Below are 20,909 nucleotides of genomic sequence, written 5' to 3'. Positions count from 1 at the left end.
GTGGTTTCATAATAAAATGTGTGAGTGATCTTTTTTGCGGTTTCATGCCTCAAAGAAAAGCACATGATGCCACCACACGCACATCATGAACGAGGGATTGGGCTAAAAGGAGAACTGACTTGTTATGACTGTGATGAAAACCTCATTGTGTCAGATTTGACCAGCTGGGTGTTACGCTTCATCTGCCACTGTGTGTTGATACTTTGAGATAAGGTTTAACTCCACTCATCTAGAGGGACGTGTGTCCGGCGAGCACACCTTTCCTCACCATCCCTGCGGCCTCTGATTGGCTCCACTGCAAAGAGGCTGAGGTGTTGCAGCAAATAGCACAGGCTTGTGGGCTGGTCCATTCTGCAGCTCGAGGGAGGTTAATGAGCGAAGCCACTGGGCTGTCAGCCAAACATGAGCAGCAATGCTAAGGCTCCCACAATGAGCCTGACTGTATTACCACTGAGCTCTGTCTAATTATACACTCCCGGCAAGGCAGGGAGAGACAGAGAGCATATTAGGCAGGGGGAGAGGAAAAGTTACCAAGTATCCTGGTCTGGCACAAGGGACTCACCAAGGGAAATAATTGTACACTAAAGTTTTAAGAGTGAGATAAAAGATTTGTGGCACTGAGAAAGAGGGAGAGAGGAAGATCAGGCAGTCAGGAGAGAGAAACAGCCCGCTCAGAGGGAGAAATAGAAAGAGAGACAGAGTGAGAGAGAGAGAGTGAGAGAGAGAGAGAGCAAAGAGGCGTTTAGAGAGTGAGAAGGAGCAGAGGTAGGAATAGGATGAAGAGAGAGAAGGCTGAGCAGTAAGAGGAGGAAGAGACTCGGTGTCAAAACTGGATATTCCTGCGTGCCTGCTGCTGCTTGATCCAATGAGAACAACTCTCAGATACGAGCTACGTAAAGGCACCCAGCAAGGTATGTGACCACGGAGCTTCCTCCTCTCAGTGAGAGGGTGTGTGTGTCCATATTTGTGTGTGAAGGAGAGCGCGAGAGAGCACAGGTGTGTTGATAACTTTGGATGACAGGATAAAAAAAAGTGCTGTGAGAAGATTGATTTAGGAATTAGTCAAGAGGTGCATGGCTTTCTGAGGAAGGCAGATCAGCCAGGTATGAGAGAAGACACTCAGTAGTGAATAAGTGTGACATGTGTGTTTGCAAGACAAAAACAATGAGTGAGTGTTTGAACTAGAGGGAGATTGTGACTGATTGGGAGAGAAAGAGTGTGTGAGGTTTATCTCTCAGCCTGACTGCAGATCAGGGCTTTCAGAATTAGAGCAGTGGGCTTAAATAGCCCTGGTCCACAGATAGCCAGGGGCCCTCCAGGAGCCCGCTTAAATTGGGAAGGATGGAGATGAGACTGACTAGGGTGGGGTTTGTCCAATGGGTGTGTGTTTCGGTGGGTGTGTGTGTGTGTGTGAGGGGATGGTGGTGGTGGGGGGTGTCAGAATGAGAGGAAAAGCATGGTGTGCAGATGTTGTAGTCAAATCTCTGAGAGCTCTCATGTCATTAAATGTATGATATCCAGGTGTGCAGGTGCATCTGTTAATATCCAAAAAACTGTTTATTGTAAGAAACCCCTAACTCAGTATCTTTATTCCCTTTTCTTACTTTTAACTCATAAAACTTTTCTCTGCATGCCTACGTGAAAAGATCAGAGCTGTATTGCGCACATTCTGTCACATACAGGTAACAATTCCTCCTGGTTTCTTGTACACCAGAAAGCAAAGTTATGATTTTGGTACATCTATTTCTGCTACTGCAGGCGGCATCCTTCTGTTGCCCCAATCGTCCATATGCTACATATAGGAGAATTCACCCGAGTTCCCACAGTCCTTGACTGTAGACGTCCTTCAAGCGAGACGAACACCATTTGTCCCTGCTGACTTAATTCACTTATTTCAATTACTAGGGTGATCTGCCAGAGTCCACAGGAAGTCTTAGGTCTCTGTGTAACTGCTTCCTCTAATGTCTGCTTTGAAGGAACTGCTACAAAATGCAGAGTTTCTCTGACGATGCATTTTTGTTTTTAAGCTTAGATTTGTCACTTAGCAGAGATTTGTCTTCATGAAGGTATTTGGTGTGGCTCAGTAGGCTGCGATTATTTTACAGCTTTTGGGAAACAGAAGCACAACTGATCATGTAGGCTGAGTGAAAATTTTGTCCCATGTTTCTTGTGTCACCCTGAAGAGAAGAACAGGTCTCTTGTGGGAGAAGGTTGAGTGGCTGCTGGCCCTTTAAGAGGTCTATTTTTACAGGGGCACACTCATGCATGGAGTGAGGCAGTAGCACACGGAGACGGTATCTGAGGACCACAGCTTCGATACCGAGTGACTGAGGGAGACTCCAAAAATTATTTTTGGTCCAAAGATGAGCATGCTGCTCTTTTTTTGGACAAGCTCCGAACATCAAAATCATCATCAATGAAAGTTACTTTGCTTTAACTTGCCAACCCCCTGCCAACCACTAAGGAGAATCTGCCCTTTTTCAAGTGGATTTCTCTGAAGTCTATAGTGATAATGAATGGCTGCATGCAGTGTAGACATCCTTATACCCACTGTAAGAAGAAAAACAAAACAACAACATTCCTACGTATTTGTTTTAATAAGCAAATAGTTGCGAAAGAAAGCTGAAAATGTGTATACTCTTAAAAAAAAAGAAGAAAAAACACACACACGCCCGCACACGCCCACACACAAAATACACTTTAATTTGTCCCCCACTCTCCTTGAAAGTAGTCTTATAAATTTGCAGAATTCTTCACAAACACCCATACATGCATTCAGAGATGCACGCAGTGCTGTTCACCCACATGAAAAAAATTACTTATACATCCTCAATATCTGGACCTAAAATAATCTTCTCCTTATGCAATCTGCATGTTATATAATGCATGGCCTGTCATTATCACAGCGCTCCTTCACGCCCTGCTGTGCCTCTCCACCTACAGCACCACGCAGACAGGCAGACACACACATATACACACCCTACATCTTGTGTTAGCAGTCATATACTCTACTCTAGCACTCTCACACTCTCACCCACGCTGAGTGTATGCTCTCAAACAGCCACCCAGATGAGTGAGAGGGAAAGACAGAGAGGGAGACTGAGAGTGGGTGGGGTGGGGAGGCTGAAAGTGAAATACAAAGAAAGGGAAAACTATAGACTGAAGTGTGCATTCATGCCGAGACTACGCATTTGCATGATTGCAAGAATCTACGCACATGCAATTCTTGTGTCTGTGATTTTCAGTACAACATGCCAATACAAAATCATATTTGAGGGCCACTTGTGGGGGCAACAGTTTAGCAAACATTTGAACTTCTGTAACCACTGACAAGTATTTATTTTCTTGACAGCTTTCTTCACTGTTTCTTCAGAAAGTCAAGAAACACTCACCACCTCACCGCAAACAGACGGAGGGATAATCTCTCATTGTCACTCACGAGTCACACCTACTGTATGGGCGAGCACTTACATGTCGTTGCCTGTCTTCCATGTCATCCACTTGCAGAAAAGAAAATGAGTCACATCTTCTCTCCTCTTTTTTTGCAGAAATATTTTAATAAATTATGCAGTGCGCGCATTAACTGGCTCTTTATAATCACAAATACGAGGGTATTTTATTGCGGATCAGGGTGACAGGCTAACATAAAGTAGATAGTGATTAAAAAGTAGAAGGTAAATGACAATTTTTTTGTCTTTTGCAAATGAAAATCTGAACGTTATGGTGCACAGATATGCTCTCCCCCAATGAGTTAATGATTTGTAGAACCAGCCTTAGCAGTAGGCAAACAGTTTCAAGTCTTTGGTGGTATTTTCTTCATAGATACTACATTTTTTGCCCATTTTTCTTTATTAAATAGAAAGTTTTGCAACAGATCTTCAATTATATTTAGGTCTGTACTTTTTCTAGGCCGATCTAAACGTAAACTGACTGTATATTTAAAGTCATTATCCTACTTGAAGATAAACCTTCATTCCTTTGCCAAATCATTTGCAGCATCTAGCAGCTTTTCTTCCAGTATTGCTCTTAATTATAGCTCATTTCATTTCCACATCTATGCTAAACAACTTTAATGTTACTTCTAAATACATCCATTTCTATAGCCTGATGCGGTAACACTTTATTTGACGGGTTGTGTATAAGGCTGTCATGACACCATCATAAACATGACATAACACCTGTCATGAACATGAGTATGACTGTTGTTATAAAGTGTCATTCGGTAAATCATGATACTTTTAATACAAAGTTGACATTATTCAAAATGTCTTTGTTATGACAACTTGACATTAACCAAGAAATCATGATCTGACATAAATTTGTTATAAAAGTGTTACTGATTAAACTTTAAAAGTTATGTAGCTTTATGTTATTAAAGCTGAAGTTTAATCAGTAACACTTTTCTAACAAATTTATGTCAGATCATGATTTCTTGGTTAATGTCAAGTTGTCATAACAAAGACATTTAGAATAATGTCAACTTTGTATTAAAAGTGTCATGATTTACCGAATGACACTTTATAACAACAGTCATAAATATTCATTAAGACTTACTCATGTTCATGACAGTTGCTATAGCATGTTTATGACGGTGTCATGACAGTCTTATTCACAACCCGTCAAATAAAGTGTTACCCATGATGCTTTAGTAATAAACACAATTCTTCCAAATATACAACTTAATGTTGTATATTCTTACAGTTGGTGACCTGTAGACGTTCAAGCTCAGATGCCTTGTAGCATGAGTCACCTATTGCTACCGGCTCAGACGGGACGTTTTTAAACAAAACAAGGAAACAAATGCCATCTCAACTTAATCTTTAGAAACAGCTGCATTTTGAAGTAAAGGAAATGTTAAAAAAAAATAAAAAATCCCACTTCAAAGTAAAACAGACAGGTTGAAACTACACAGTTATGTTTGTGTGTAAATTATGTACTTCCTGTTTGACTCCTACTGCTGTTTCTGACAAACAAACCTTATTTTCTGGATAGCAATATTTGCTTTTGAGGATCAAGATGACAAGTTTAAAGTGTTTCAAGAGATGGCATAGGTCAGTGTTGAACACATGATTTTTGAGCTCTATGACATATACATCAAGCTTATATGCAAGATAAGTTTATCATTAGGCCTAAAAAACCCTGCCTCCATTCAACAGAGACAACAGTTGTCCAATTATGGTCAGTATTCCAATTTTCTATTCAATTCAATTCTATTCTATTCTATGTATATTTATGCATTAAATGAATAACTTTAAATATTTAAATGTAGTATATCTATCTATCTATCTATCTATCTATCTATCTATCTATCTATCTATCTATCTATCTATCTCTCTCTCTCTCTATATATATATATATATATATATATATATATATATATATATATATATAGACTAGTCATTTATTGGTTGTTTTTATTTATTTATTTATTGTTGTTTATTTTTGCTAAATTCGTAAAAGTGTATTTTTCCCATCACTCTTTCTGGTGAGCTGAACTTTCTCAATAAGGGACAAATAAAGTTTTTTTCCCCTATTCTATTCTATTCTATTCTATTTGAAACAATATAAAATTTGTTCTACATTTATGGCCTTCGTAGATCTGGGCTGTCCCCCAGTTGATCTGATATGAGAACAGGCTTGGGATCTGAGCCAAAGAGACCAGGAGTGTGATGAATAATCCCAAACAGAAGTCAGTGTTTGAACACAGCTGACACTGTGCCAGACTACTTAAATGTGACAGACCCACCTGTCGTTTAAATTCTCTCATGAGTGCAGGGTGTTTCATGGCATTCATTTCTTCTCTGATCTACTTGCAGCATGTGTGAAAGAAAAGAGTGCAGTAATGAAGGTGTTATGGTTGGTCATTTGCAAACACGTGCATGCTCCCTGTCAGTTATTTGACCACATACAAAAGGTCGTTTTCTTGAAATGGATTGTTTTCCTTGGCTTTGACTCGCTAACCCCAGTGTATGATCAAGCAGCATGCTCTCCTCCTCTGCATTTCAACTACAATGAAGGTCAACAACCTTTCAACCCTGCCACCCACCACTTACACCCACCGCTTTTCAGTTAGACCTGCCTTTATCCTTTTGCTGAAGCCCGTGCGTGTGAGCTCGCTCCCTCTAGATCTTGGTATCAATGCGTAGTGAGTGTAACATCTGAAACAAATTTATCTGGAGAGCTGTCCTTAAACTAATTATTTTTAGAATTCTTTTCAATCAAGAGCAAAATTAAGATCAAAATTAACCAAACATCATTCCATGAATTCGTTTGTGCTTGTTTGAATTTTTCAGCAATGATGCGGAAACAGCTTCATGTAAAAAGAAGCGGATATTTCATTTATCCAATTCAGACATATTACTGTTTAATCTGCAACACTTTTCTATAGCAAGCAGCCTAAGGAATGAGTTGAGTAAATGACTTCAATGTCAGTAGGTATGGTGTGGGAGGGGTAGTGGAGCAGCAGCAATAATGTCAGTGTATAGCAACGTTGCCTTGAATACCAGCAGTGATAAAGGTACTCCAGACAGAGTCTCTAAAGCCAGTCTAGACAGTCTATCTGAATATGAATGCCACTTAAGCTGCCAGTGAGAGACCAAGCTATGCTGTCTCTTCGTGGAGATGTTACGTTTGGTTACAGCTTGCTGACATTTTAACTGCTGAAACAGAACGAGCAGAAACCCCAGGTTTGACTGGCACTCAATAGGTGGACAAAGCCAAAGACAGCAAATGTTTAGAAGGAACAGTGGCCCCCCTCCCACTTCCTCCTTCACACACTGAAACTTCACACGCTTGTCCTTGCTCTTTCAAGCTTTTTTTCTTACCACTCTCCCGCTGCTTCCACCTCTCTTGTAAGCCGGTGATCTCATAGCATGGGAGTGCATCAAAGGCTCTGAGTCTGGTTAATCATATCTCATACTAGTGAGAAGATCTCCTGCCAGAAATACAGTGAGCCAGCACACACACACACACACCCATATATAACATCACACAAAAAAGTTGGGAAACCAATTTGGGAAAGAGCTGCGAGAACAGAAATAGAAAAGCATGACTGTGCATCAGCCTTGTATGACATCACTACTTGCTGTCACCTAACCTATAGTAACACATTTGAAGTTCTATTGTGCGTGTTTTTCATCATGATAGCTGCAAGTAGAAGCTGTCGTGGTTTGAAAAATGCTGTTTCAGATGCAGGCAAATTACAATCTTCAGAATGTGGGGGAAAAAAATGAAACTCCCATCAAACGACATCGTAAATGCCAAACAAGTGACAATGACATTACACCTCCAATTGGAAATGTCACATAAACTGTGACACATGTTTCACACTGACACGCGTATAAAAGGAGAGACGGAGAAGCGCTCCTGCAGCTGATGGCTCCGCTATGGTCAGAGCAAAAAGCAGAACGAGGTGGAGGAATTTTTTACTTCTGCTGACTGGCTGACCTGCATGTAATTAGTCAAGTCATATTTTTAACTGATATTGCGTAAAAGCCAGCTTAAGGAGCCGTGACTGCCCTATTTATACCCCAGGGGCTAATGGTCCGTACCATTAACACAGGGGGGATTTCCTCCCCAGAACCATACTAAGCCTGCCTTAGGCTGTACCAGTTAGGTTTCACAAGGGATTAGCCCAGCAATACATTACAGGCCTCAGAGTCTGAATCACTCACACACTACATGAGTCTGCTGTCAGCTAGGGCTTTTCAGAGTTCAACAGTTTATTTATTTAATTTATTTCAATTTTCTGTACATTTAAAATTATTTTCACTCAATCAAGAACGATAAAGCAATGTAAAAGGAGGGACAGTTTGAAACGTATACTTGAATTTTTATTCATATTTTATGACTAAAAGATGGCATGATGAAAATTATTTATATACTTCATAATTATAAGTGAATAAAACCTTGTAAAGACTGCTCAGCGTTTTGCATATTTCTTCTGTTTTTTTTTTTTTACTATTTATCTTTGGCCTCTTTGCCATTACCCCGATATGCATCTCCCTTCAGAGTCTCTATCAAATCCAACAGTCCAAATCCACTTCAAAATATTACAATTATTTAAAGAAAAAAGCGTCAGAGCTGGTAAAATTAAAAAATTACTTCAAATGTATCTGCCCAATAATATGAGCCTTAACTTTATTTATGTTTCTTTTTTTGGAATCAGTTTAGCTTGTTCAATCATAAATTCAGTTCAAATATATTATAATGTCAATATATTGCACCAGTTTACAACAAATGTCATGTCCAACTCACATCAAGTTACAATTAAACAATGCAAATACTCTACAAGAACAGGATTATGAAAGGGGCAAATTTTCTCTATTTGTTAACCCCTTAACTGGCGGTATCCCATCCATGGGACTAATCTAGTTTGTTTGAATACGCTGCCTTTTTCGCCGCCTGTTAAGGGGTTAAACTCATATTGCTAGTATTTACCTATAAAACCGGATGTAAGTCCTTGACTATAGGCCCATTCATGCAATGACTGTTTTGACTGAGGCATTGCTGCTGGCTCATCCTGCAGAAGAATGGGTCATTGCCCTAAAGGCTGACCTGGCTTGTCGCCCAACAAGCTATTGCCTGTATCACTCTGTCCTTTTATCAGCTTAGCCAGGCTCCTTGTAGCGTAAGCCACCACTGTAGTACTCCCCCTTCCCCTCAGCCCCTCCCTGCATTAATTTGCCTCTCCAACACTTCTCTAAATCTAACTTTACAATTTTTCCAAGCATTTCTCTTGCTCTCTGTTTTTCTGTTCTTTGCCCTCATCTCGCTATACTCTCCTCTACTCTTCCCCTCTGTTCAGATCTATTACATTCAGCAACAAAATTTCTGCTGCATCAGACGTCCATCATAGATCTCCTTCTCAGCCTGAAACGTGATAGGACACCCAATACAGGGATACTCATGAGGAAGGGCAGATGTAAAGAAAACAAAAGAACAAGCACAAAGGAAATGACTATTTTCTTATAAATCAGATCCTCAAAGTATGATAGTAAAATGTTCAGTCACCTGTTGGGGTTCTTGCTTCTTTTGCTCTTGATGTGCTATGATTTCTTGAATGCTGCCTGACTCATTTGACCTTTCTTGTCGAGACTTGACCCTGTTTGGGTGTATCTGTGTGTGTGAGAGAGAGAGAGATAGAGAGAGGGAGAGAGAAAGATGGCCAGATTACACAGTGCAACGCTACAGAGAAAGACAGAGAGAAACAAGAGATATGGAGGAAGAGTTATACACCACCAAATGACTCAGGGAGTGCTATAAATGACTGGCAGTGCAGCATGGATCTCTTGTGCTTTTGCTTATGTTGATGTTTGTGTGTTTTGGATATATTAAATAGCCGAGAGTGCCTCCATGAGTACAACAGTGTAGTCATTTCTATATCTCAATGCTGCGCTACATACTTTTGTGATCAATCCATCCGCATTTCTTTCTTTTTCTCTATGACTAGACTGCCATGTGCACATTCATATCAAACAGGACTTTGTCCTTTGAAATTTGTCAGATTATACAGTGCCTTGCAAAATGATTAAAACCACCTGAGCTGTTTCACTTTTTGTCACATCATAACCACCAAGGTAAATGTATTTTATTGTAATATTTTGTGATGCCCCGAAAGAAATGTAGAGGATAATTTTGAAGTAAAATTCGAAGGAAGCATATTTTTTCAACTATTTCACAAATCAAAATTTGCAAGTGTGCCTAACATGTTTGCAGCCCCCATTTATTTGAGAATCCTAAGTACTAGGACTCCTAACAATATTGGGAATAATTTCCCATTATTGTTATAACTCAATAACAATGCATACTGCAATATATTCAATGTTCAATAATTTTACTGACCTCCAATCCAGAACTGCACAGCGTTCTGGAGGATGTAGGCAGAGGAAAGGCTTTAGTCTCATGGGCAGCTAAGCAAGGTGGATGGCATCAACCAACTCACTCACTCATTGGTAATCTAGCAACAACCTGTTGAGCAATTTACATAGCAGTAGTTTCAGGTTTCGCCACCATACCTCATAGTTGCTTAAAAATAATTAAAAAAACAAACAAACAAACAAAACCCAGCATGGGGCGAATGGAGAAAATGGCAGCTTGAGAGATAATTGTGGATAAAATAGGAGACAAGATCTCATCATTGGATTGTCAGTATTTCAGATATTTTAAACAGAAAAAACAATCAATGATTATCTGTATCGGCTAATAGAAATCATTGACATTGTGATACGTTTTTCAGCTATATCGTCCAGTCCTACTAAGTATAATTATGGATGTTCAGACATTGCCTAGTTGTTGAAACAGTTTATCTGAGTCTCGGCATCAATTCAGTTGTCCTCTGAAGGCCGTGCACATCACACTGAACATGCAATCTTGAGTAATGTTTTTACAGTGCAATCCTTATATTTTTTTTGTGTTGTATTTATATTTACTTATATTCTTATATTCTATATTCTTATTCCTTGTTTCTTGCATAATTTAAGGTTTTTCTTGCATAATTTAAGGTTTTGGTTACTCACATTTGGTGTGTACCTTAGTATTTAATTTGTATTTTGTATTCTTTTGCACTTTTGCTTACTGTGTGTTAACTTTGTTTTTTGCCTGGGAGCTGCTGGTAACTTCAATTTCCTGAGGGAGTCTTCCCAAAGGATCAATAAAGTACAAGTCTAAGTCTAAGTCTAAGTCTAAGTCTGAAAGGAGACTGAGACTAAGGAAAGGAAATCAGAGCATATTCATGTCAGTCAGAGCACACCGTGTGATTTTGAACTGCATTATTTTTGGTTTAACACAACAACCCCCCAAATATACAGTCATTAGCAGTTGTAAGAATTCAAAATATGAAAAAAGTTGGAAGAGAGTGACAGCTTTTATATGACGCTGTTATGCATTTTCATTTAATTGATTTCCCATTATTTAACACCTCTTATTTCCCACTATCTAGAAACCTTGCTTTGATGCTTTTGATAACAAAAGCGAGAAAAGTATAAAACATAGCCTTGCATCAAGCTGTTTAATTTACAGCCAAAGCGACACTAAGGTTGTTTGTGTATTAAATCAATAGAAATTTTTTTTTCAGAAGAAACCTCTCCCTAACATATGGACAGTTACATTTAAGTTAGCAGCACTTTGAAAAGTCCATAGAAAGAACTGTTGTCTTCTTTAAATGGATTCATGTTTGGCTTATTGATTCTTTCTATGAATCCTGTACCTGTTTAGTCAATAATACATAAACATCACATATGTTTCAACAATTTAAGATTATTCCGATTTCAGTTATACGTCAATGATTTAATTTTCATGCGGCCCTGCAGCTGTTTGGTCTCTCATCCAGGATATTCCGAAATTCTTCGTTTACGTTTCTGCCCACATGAAACATTTGCTGGAGCAGACAGCAGCCGTGCCCACACAACCTCAGTGTCTATCATCTTCCATCTGAGCTTGCTTTGAAAAATAAAAGTAACAATCTGTAAAATGTCAGAGGTGATGTTTTTGGCAGTTGTCACCTCCCAGTGAGGATGTTTCAGTGTGGGCTTCCCGCTGAATTTAGTTTTCACACCTCCATTTCTTATTAACCCTTCCATTTGGCTGCGGTTGATAAGTGAGTCAAGGTTAATGTCTTGTTTGTGGGTAGAAGTCTGTGTTTTGTTCTGCATTTTAAGAAGATATAAGAGCACATGGCCCGAAACCCTTTTCTTGGTTTGTTTCCTTTCCATGCATGACTCTTGATTGTTTCTGTGCTCTGAATGAATGCTACACTCACGAATAGAGTACTGACAAGCCAAGGCAGCCATACCATCACACTCCACTTGTACTGACTGAATCACTGAAGCAAATCATTCAGAGCTCCCCTGCAGTGCTCCTGTGTGCGTTTGAACTTGTTTCAGTGTGTGTACAACTACGCGGGTGTGTGTGTGTGTTTATGTCTGTGCAAGCATATAAAGTCAAATCAAATGTATTCATAAAAGCTCTCTTAATAAGCAGGTTCGTCACAAAGTGCTTTGATGAGAACAAAGGACACAAATTCAGATGAAACTGCAGATAAACAAAAAAGAGCACTGTGCGTGTTTGTGTGTGTGCGTGGGTCTGGGTGTGTGTTGCTGTGCATGTGCTTTGGTGTGTTTGTGTGTGTTCTTGATGGATGTGAGGTTTAGTTTTGAGTCAGAGGCAGCAGCAAAAGCCTAAGTCTGAGAGTGTGTGTAGGATGAGCCTCCTACCACGTCCCTCCCTGTCTCTCATCAACTGTCTTTCTGCCTCCCCTCCATCCTTTTCTTTCTTCTATGTGTCAGCATGTCTTCTGTAAATGTCATTACAGACATAAATTAGTGATTTGATTGCTCTTCACTGACCGATTAGCAATATTCCATGTTTTCAACTTGAGACAGTTTGTTAGAAGTAGAAGACATCAGACAACAACGAGAACTGTAGTCTGCATCCTTGACTGTGCATACATATGAGCGCATGTATATGTGTGTATGCATGTTTGTATCCCTCACAGTGATTAAAGCAAGTGGGCGGCAGCAGCAACTGGTCTGCCTGTGTGGCTCTGCATAGCAGACATGTTTCTCACTGCTAGATATTACTCATTTCCTCAGCCCTTTGCACACACAAGCACACGAACACACACTCTCTTGACACACACATGCTCACAGGCACAACAGACACAGAGACGGATAGCAGACTCTCAGTTTTTTCCTTCAGTTTGGTGGGCTCGCTGGTGTTATTTCACTCGTTCAGAGATCAGAGGCAGGGCGTAGCTGCAGGCTGCTGATATCTGCGGGTGTTAGAGCCCATGGCGGTGCTGTGAAGGAAGCACTGTGGCACAGTAAGGAGCTGGGAGGTGGGCTGACCCCCCTGGGAGGACTAGAATATGAATGAGTACCAGCTCTGGGACATCTCCTCACCCCGGTACCAAGGTCAGTCTTACATCATAGCAGCTGCCAACTTCATTCACCTGCTTGTTCTAACTCTTTTCCTTTTGGCTGACATCTGTTTCTTGCTTATCTATTACTTATAATACAACTGACTTAATATTGCAAGTTTCACAAGTGGGACATTTTAGACACTTGTGAAAGTGTCTTAAATGAGGTTTGTACTCACAAGTCGGAGTGCATGTTTGACATGTCTCAAGCAGATGCATGAAGAGAAAAGGCGGGATAACATAGAGCAAGGCATAAGTGGGTATGAGTTTATTTACCTAATTAATAAAAAGAGTTAATTATTATTATTATTATTTTTGTTAAAGCTAATTACAATTTTTTTGTTTACTTTCTGATCAAAACCCTAAGCTTTTTAGCATATTTTACATGTAGGAATGAGCAACATTTTGATGTGTGCACTCTGTTTCTTTGGATGTATTGAAATTTTTCTGTAGAACAACAGTAGCTCCAGCTAAACTCCAGCTCGCTATGCGCGTCTGCACAGTGTAGGAGTATTCTGTTAGGAGACATTTCTTTTCAAACTCCTCCACATGCACAATTGTACTCTTTGTTTTGTTGTACTCTTTTTGCAAATTTATATTACATCTATTTTGGAGAGGTGGGAGTAAGAGTCATGTGAGGACAAATGCTAAAACGGGATCATTTTTAAAACAAATTAGTTTCAGACAGTATCATAAATCAAGACAAAAACATTTCTTAATTCAAACTAATTATTTCTTTAAATAAATGTAATTTTTTTATTGTATTTTGAGTTTGTTCATTTTTTAAAATATTAGGATTTATTTTTGATTTTTTTTAATCAAAATAAAAAATCAACATAAAATAGAAATAAATAAATATTTTCTATACCTCTCTATAAAACTGAATATAAAAAAAATTAAACATCATTTAAAGGGCACCATTTAATTCTGTTATTTTTCAGAAGTTATCTTTAAACAGACATTTTTTTGTTGCAGTTATTTTTTTTTTTAGCTGAAACAATTAACAGTTGTATTTTCCTGTGCAAAGTACCTTGGAAATAAAGGTACTTTTTTGTGTCTGTTAAACAGTTTAAAGAAAGGCTTTTGAATTGACTGATTTATTGAAAATGAACAGCAGATATACCACACTATGCAGAAAAAGACCACTCACATAGTATTTGGTCAGTGTACTGCAGGCACTATTGGCAGTCTGAAGTGTTCTTGAAAATAAGTCTACAGGTATTTTTGTCTGGCCACATTTGAGATGAATTACTCCAAGTTATTTTGTTTTTAAGTTACTTTAGCAGACTTCATCTAAAGCCACTCCTAGAATTAAGCATTATATTGTTGTCTCTGTTCATGCATGACTGAATGAAAATCTGACAGACGTGCTATTGAGAATTGAGCCCAACAAGTTTAATATTTGTTTTATTTAGTAGGAATTCTTCCATCGTGTGGGTCTAACAATTACTTTCTTAAGCTCTCAGCTGGAATTGAAAGCTCTGGTATTGGTGTCAAACTTCATAAATTCTTAGGACATTAAAACAGTAGTTTAATACTGCAGTAAAAGCTTTCCACATTTTGCTTATTTGTCTTCTTTGTCACCATTTTTTGTGGTCTAAGATGAGGACACACAAGATTTTTGTTGTCAGTGCTCATTCTCCTTTTTCTCTTTCCGAAGGATTTTATTAGTTGAAAATAACAAATTGGTGCATTACTGCCGCCAACTGGCATGTTTGTTTACCCACAAAATTGATTGGAATTTGCTACATTCAATTGACTTTTGTTGGTAAATCATGTGCGGTTGTAAAGTGTGTGATCTGTGTTTTTTTCAGATTGTCATCCAAAGAAGACAACTGAAACCAGTCAGTTAGTCAGTGTGACTGCCAAATCTTTTCCAAATTGGAAAACACTGCAAAAGTTGTGTTGCTTGCCTCCATCTTTACAGTTGCTCCGACACATTAGATTAGCTGTGAAACCTTTATAGACTTTTGGTTACTTATGACGACACTTGGTTCCTTGGTTGTGATTAACTGTTTTATATCTGACAAAGACGAACTGCAATCAGGATGTAGAAGTACAGGGATGGCACTTCACCTCAGAAGTCAAATTTACAGAGGTTGTATGACAGAATAGAGCAAATACATAATAGTATATTGTGGTTGAATTATGAATCAAGTAGATAATCCAGAGCTTATCTTTCATTTGGAATTAGAAGGAAACTTTTAAATCAATTTCAGAATGAGCATGGAGTTTAAAAAGAATAGAAAGGAAGATCAAACTTTCCACCTGCATTGCTTATCAGATGTGCATTACTTCATGTTCACTACATCTTTGTTGGGCAGACAAACATGCATCATGTCATGTTAACTGCACAAACATCCCAAACCTCTTACTGCCCTATTTTTGGTTTCCAATAAGATGCTCAAACAGCTTGTTACATTTACTCGGTTTTTGAACCGAGTCTCTTGATGAGCAACAGCACACCCGCCTCTAAAAAGTATCCCCGTCTAACCTCTCTAACCAGCTGGAGTGTATATGAGTGTGTGCATATGTGCGGACACAGTTGCCATGGAGACAGTGTGGTGGATGGTCAGACGGCAGGGAGTTGGTTAGCAGTTGACAGACTAGCGGGCGAGTGCGGGGCTTGAGTGGCCAGCAGCTGGAGTCGCAGCCATCATTTCAAAAGGGCTCTTTTAAAACACTGGGAGAAGAATTAGTGGAGCTCCCCCGCACTTCTCACTGAATGAAGTGAGGCTGGAAAAATCTCTGACACATTCGAGGACTCAAACACAAAGACTCAAACAATTGAACACATTCACAGATTTTTTTCCCAAACAAAAACATGACACATTTTTACAGATCAACCATGGAAAACATGTCACACACACACAGACACACATATTTGCCCAAACCCCTGCTGCGACGCCTATTTAATATGCAAAAACGCATTTCCTGTGTCTACAACAACTGGTGGCAATATCAACAGTGATTGTGTCAGCTTTTGGTGGGCAGTGACCAGCTTTGTCTATCACTGGTGGAGTGCTTATAGTCGCTTGAGGGAGTATTTGTCTGTTATTGTCCATATGTTCATCTGAAAGTGAAGGGTAGAGGGGGTGTTGGTAGTAAGCTTATGTAGAATACAGAGAGTACCCGAGGATGTCGTGGGGGTGGATCATGAAAGTGGTACAAAAGCGTATCTACATATTCCAATCATCCCCCAAGAGTCAGAGATGAAAACTCTCCTGCTGTCGGGCCTTGCTGTGTGTGTTTTTGTACATACTTACTGCACTGCCTCTGAACTTCACTGGCTGCAAAATGTATTTTTAGCTCACATGTGGGAGTAATGTATTTGAATGAAACGAGCAAGATGGGTAGTTTCAGTTGCACCACACTGGACATGTTAGGTAATGACTAATTAGCAACAACCATCAGAAAGCTACAAGTTTCTAACCTCTTCAAAGTAGTTTGGAAGAAAGAGTGAGTGGCTGATTTTGCTCCATCTGTCTAGTACAGCTGAATATTTGTTTGTATGTCTGACCATACTGACAGCTAAGTCTTAACTACAACTCATGCCAGGACCTAACAGACTGTTCTTTCCCAATGTTCACACTTAATCTCTCCTACTTCTGTCTCTTTCTCTTTTGCTCTGCTCTAGGTGAGTGGTGCTTCAGTGCAAAAGCAGCAACAGCGATCCAACAGTGATGCTGTGTACCGGCCTTCCCTTCTGTGTGCACCCCTCGTTTTCCCGTGAGGCCCATGTGACCTAACCTACACTAACACACAGGGGGCCCCCACTGCTGCTGGAGCCCACCCATGAATCCAAGCCCTGACCGCAGCAAAGAGCGCCTCCCTCCCAAAAAGAGGGAGTCTCGGCAAGGGTCTGCAGAACACCACGTCCCTCTGGATGAGTTTAAACCGCCTGTGCCATTTCGGAGTCGGCATACTGCCAGTAGAGTGGAGGGAGGCAGGGAACACAGTGACCGGGACAGAGTTCTCGCTAACCCAAACTCCCATCTCCTAAACAGTCCTCCAGCCCTTCCTACTCCAACATCAGGTCTCCATGTGCCATTACCATGGTCGCTGAACTACTCTTCACCTGTTTCTCTTCCACATTTTCCAAGCCAGGTCAGCGACAGAAGGAGCTCAGTGTCTCCTGCCTGGAGAGATGATCCCCTCACCTCAACCCTACCCCATCACTCTAGGTGGCTCAGAGGGGAGGGACCCCTATCATTGCCCCCTTCCCCATCTTCTTCCTCATTTAAGACTCCATTTCCAGCAAGTACAAGAGAAATGTGGTCCTACCTTAACACCGGTCGCCGGGATTATAGCCCCTCTCTCTTTTCTCCTTCCTACTTGTTTAGCCCTCACTCTTTGTATCCCCAAGACCCCAGCTTAGTTGATGTAAGACCTAGATACAAACGGCCTAATGGCTTAGATGGGTCAGGCAGCAGGACTGCCTCAGTTTCCAGACCTCTCCTCACTGGAGAGTATGGGAATGACAGCAGCAGATCTAGACTTGATGTAAGTCAATATTCTTTGCATGCCAATGGTGCACGTAGACAGCAAGAGGACCTGATCTCCCCTGTCCATTCTGCAGGGGCATTTTTGTCAGATTCTCAACCTCAAGTAAGCCCTGAACCACATTCCTCACTGCAGGAAACAAATCAGTCTGGGAAGACCAACTCCACTTCCCTCCCCACTAGTCCACATACCCTTGGACCAGATGCAAGGGCTGGCAGAGGTGGACTTCTGGACCATGGGGGGGCTACACCATCTGAGGCCCAATATTACCCCTTTGGATCAGTCACCCATCCCAGCCCTCACCCCCAGGCCTATCCTCTCTCCAGCTCCTCAGGAACACTTTCATACAGTCTGCATAGGGAGCCAGGTCCAAGGCAGCACACACTAAGGAATTCACCACACTCACCCCTTAGTCTGCCTAACAGTCATGACAGGTCACAAAGAGAGTGGGATAGAGACCTAGAAAGAGACAAAGTCCTCCAGAGGGACAGGGAAAAAGGTAAAGTAAAAGATAAGCAATTACATCATGACAAAGACCAAGAAAGAGAGAGTGAGCGTGAGAGACGACGCAACAGAGAGAGAGGGAGAGATTTTTCTCCTTCCAATCCTCAGACATCATCCCCAGCCCTGCGCCCATCTCCCCCTGCACTCCTACCTCATTTCACCAAGGGGTCTCTGATTGAGCTGGCCAGCGGGCGGTTGAAACGAGTGGAGGAGCTGAGGACAGAAGACTTTCTGAGGAGTGCAGATACATCCCCTGAGTTCCACCTCAGCACCTGCACTGTTCTGGTGATTTCCCCAAGCAGTACACAGGGTTTCAGTCACCTGCAGGTTCACCTTACAGATCGCAACTCTCAGGTCAGCTTTTGCTCGTGTTGAATGCTTCTCATTAAGAAGTTTGTTAATGTTGTAATGTTGAATGGCAAAAGTCCCATTGACTTTAAATAATCCTGTTCTTGTTTTTATTTAGGAGTTACTGCAGGTCTTGGTGGAGTACCCGTTCTTTGTGCAAGACCTGGGCTGGTCTTCCTGCTCTCCTCAGAGAACTACACAGCTGTATGGCCTGCCCTGCCGTCAGCTTAGTGAGGGTGATGTTTGCCTAGCCCTAACCCCAATGCCCACACAAACTCAGCGGACACCCAGCCGCACCAGCTCTAGGGCTCATCGCACGCAACTGCTCCCCAGAGCTCCAGCAGATTCAAGCAGCTCGCAAAGGGAGGAGATGCCACCACCACCTCCACCCCCTCCACTTCCTTCCCAGCCACCCCTTTTAACACCAGGCCCTTCTTGCAAACTGGCTACAGATACTCCCGCAAAGGAGCAGCAACGGCCTCGTAAACGGCGCTGGTCTGCACCAGACACACTTCCCTCAACCAGAACTGATAAAAGCCTCCTGGATTTACCTCATGGCTCCAAGCTAATGAAGTGGCAGTAGAAACTTGCACATGCATACTTACACAAACATGAGCACACACACACCCTCCTTGTCTCTGTTGATCCTACCAAGACAAACAATGGAGAGACCTCAAGGTAGGGTTGCAGGGAAGATATACACAACAATAGAAGACACAAATTACAAGTGATATGTCTAATTCATAAAGACGTAGCCCCTGCTGACCCTTTACTTTCCTTTCCTATTCTTTCTTTTCCTTGACTTTTCCCCTTTCCTTTCCTGTCCTCTCCTATCCTACCCTTTATTTTCTTTTCATTCCTTTCCTTTCCCTTTCTTCTTTTCCTTTCCTGTTAATTCCATTCCCTTACCCTTTCCTTTTCTGAAAGAAGCAGCAGGGTGCATGTCAATTCGCTCCTTCACCATTTGGTACTATTGTAGTTTTGGCCATTTTATAACTGATTATTTTGCACACCATAGAGTGCTGTCCACCATTGGGACATTTTACACTGACCATGCATCAGCTTGTATCAATCACACCCGTGTTTGTTTCCATGATTCAAAGAAAATATCTACATCCTACTTACTGTAAAGAGATGTGTTTCTATATCTCCAATACATAATATCTTACAAGATCACTTAAATTATTTTGGTTTGCCCCTGGGTTCTAATCTATAATTTTTCAAGTGATCTAAACGGAACAGAGTGAAGTACATAATCTTCAGGTATTGATATACAGTTGAACGAAATTACATGAAAGTTTCCACTATTACTACCATTTTTTCTCCATAACTGACAAAATACATAACAGCCTCAAATAAACTGATGCACCATGGTATAAGTTCATAAGAGAGTATTCAATTATTTATTCAAGAGCATAAAATAGAAGCAGGAAGGGATGAAATGGTAACGCTTAGATTCAAATTTGAGTACGAACTGGTGAAGGGGTGAATTCACTCAGAGATATAGCAGCAACTAATTGACTCTTTACAAAGACACTGAAGATATTTAATGAGACAATCAAGCACTTGTCTGTGTTCACTCTGTTTTTGCTATGGTCGTCCCACACACCTTCTCAATAAAAGTAATTACTGCAGGGTATTTTCAATCAGTGTTATGAAAGTAAACGCTATTGAGGAATTGCATATATATATATATATATATATATATATATATATATATATATATATATATATATATATATATATATATATATAAACAAATTTTAACTATATATATATATTACATTACAGATGTTATATACAGTAAATATGCTAAACAGATTTAATGCAATTTCTGTCAATCTTGCAATGCAGTTTTTCTTTAATTGTTTCTTTTCTTGCATCGGAGCCGATGTTTTCACACCGGCCTGGGCAGGCAAGGTGAATGTATGAGCAACTCTTCGCCTTTTTTTGTAATTCTTATCACTGGGAGTCATTTCAAAAGGTTGTTCATCAAAGCATTACTCTCCAATATGTTCTTAACATTATCTCTGAGAAAGGGAGAACACTAATGAAAACTGCGTAACAGACAATCCCACCCACACAGACAGGTCTGTGCCACATCGCCTCGACACTTATGGTGTTTTTCCATTAAAAACTGAATGATGGAAGGAGTAAAAAAGGTGCAGTATGGCTGAAGAGTAATGGTGCTAATAACACGTTGGAACATGATGCTTTGTGAATGCTCTTGACCCCTGTGTGTACTGTACGCTTCAGTTCCCGTCTCATTTTTTAATGTACTGTATATGTTCGAAGGCAGGGAAAAAATGATGAAAGTATTTTAAACTCAGATACGGGTAAATCATCTGATTCAGCACTCTCTATCACTTTAGTTGTTTTTTTTAATTATTACTTTAAAGGAGAAAAATCTTACCTGTTACTTTATTTTCTTTTTAAATGTTACAGCTACAAAAATGTATATTTTTAAAAAAAATTGTGAATCTGTTATATGATGTTCGATAGAAATAAATGAGAAAAAAGCTTTATAGATTTCATTTCTGTGGTCAATTTATTCCACCTATTTGTTCCAGAATGAGAAAATTAAATTAGCATGTCATACTCCGAGGATGAGTTCAACATCAAATGAAGAGGGAGAAAA

At 40.2% G+C, this 20,909-nt stretch overlaps 1 protein-coding gene across 2 annotated transcripts; it reads left to right on the top strand.

Annotated features, from left to right (window-relative positions):
* Positions 1-296: 296 nt before the first annotated feature.
* On the top strand, positions 297-20,805 carry LOC116721228 (genetic suppressor element 1). 2 transcript variants are annotated; one of them, XM_032564871.1, is made up of 3 exons: positions 297-911; positions 16,554-18,277; positions 18,390-20,805. In XM_032564871.1, exons 2-3 carry the CDS (start codon positions 16,712-16,714, stop codon positions 18,852-18,854), a joined length of 2,031 nt encoding a protein of 676 aa, XP_032420762.1. In that variant the 5' UTR covers positions 297-911; positions 16,554-16,711; the 3' UTR covers positions 18,855-20,805. The 2 variants fall into 2 exon arrangements, with proteins under 2 accessions (XP_032420762.1, XP_032420832.1); XM_032564941.1 differs by lacking the exon at positions 297-911 and adding an exon at positions 12,498-12,911.
* Positions 20,806-20,909: the final 104 nt, after the last annotated feature.

Source organism: Xiphophorus hellerii, chromosome 1 (genome assembly GCF_003331165.1).
Source record: "Xiphophorus hellerii strain 12219 chromosome 1, Xiphophorus_hellerii-4.1, whole genome shotgun sequence".
Classification (NCBI taxonomy): Eukaryota; Metazoa; Chordata; class Actinopteri; order Cyprinodontiformes; family Poeciliidae; genus Xiphophorus; species Xiphophorus hellerii.
This window is presented reverse-complemented; position numbering and strand designations above follow the sequence as displayed.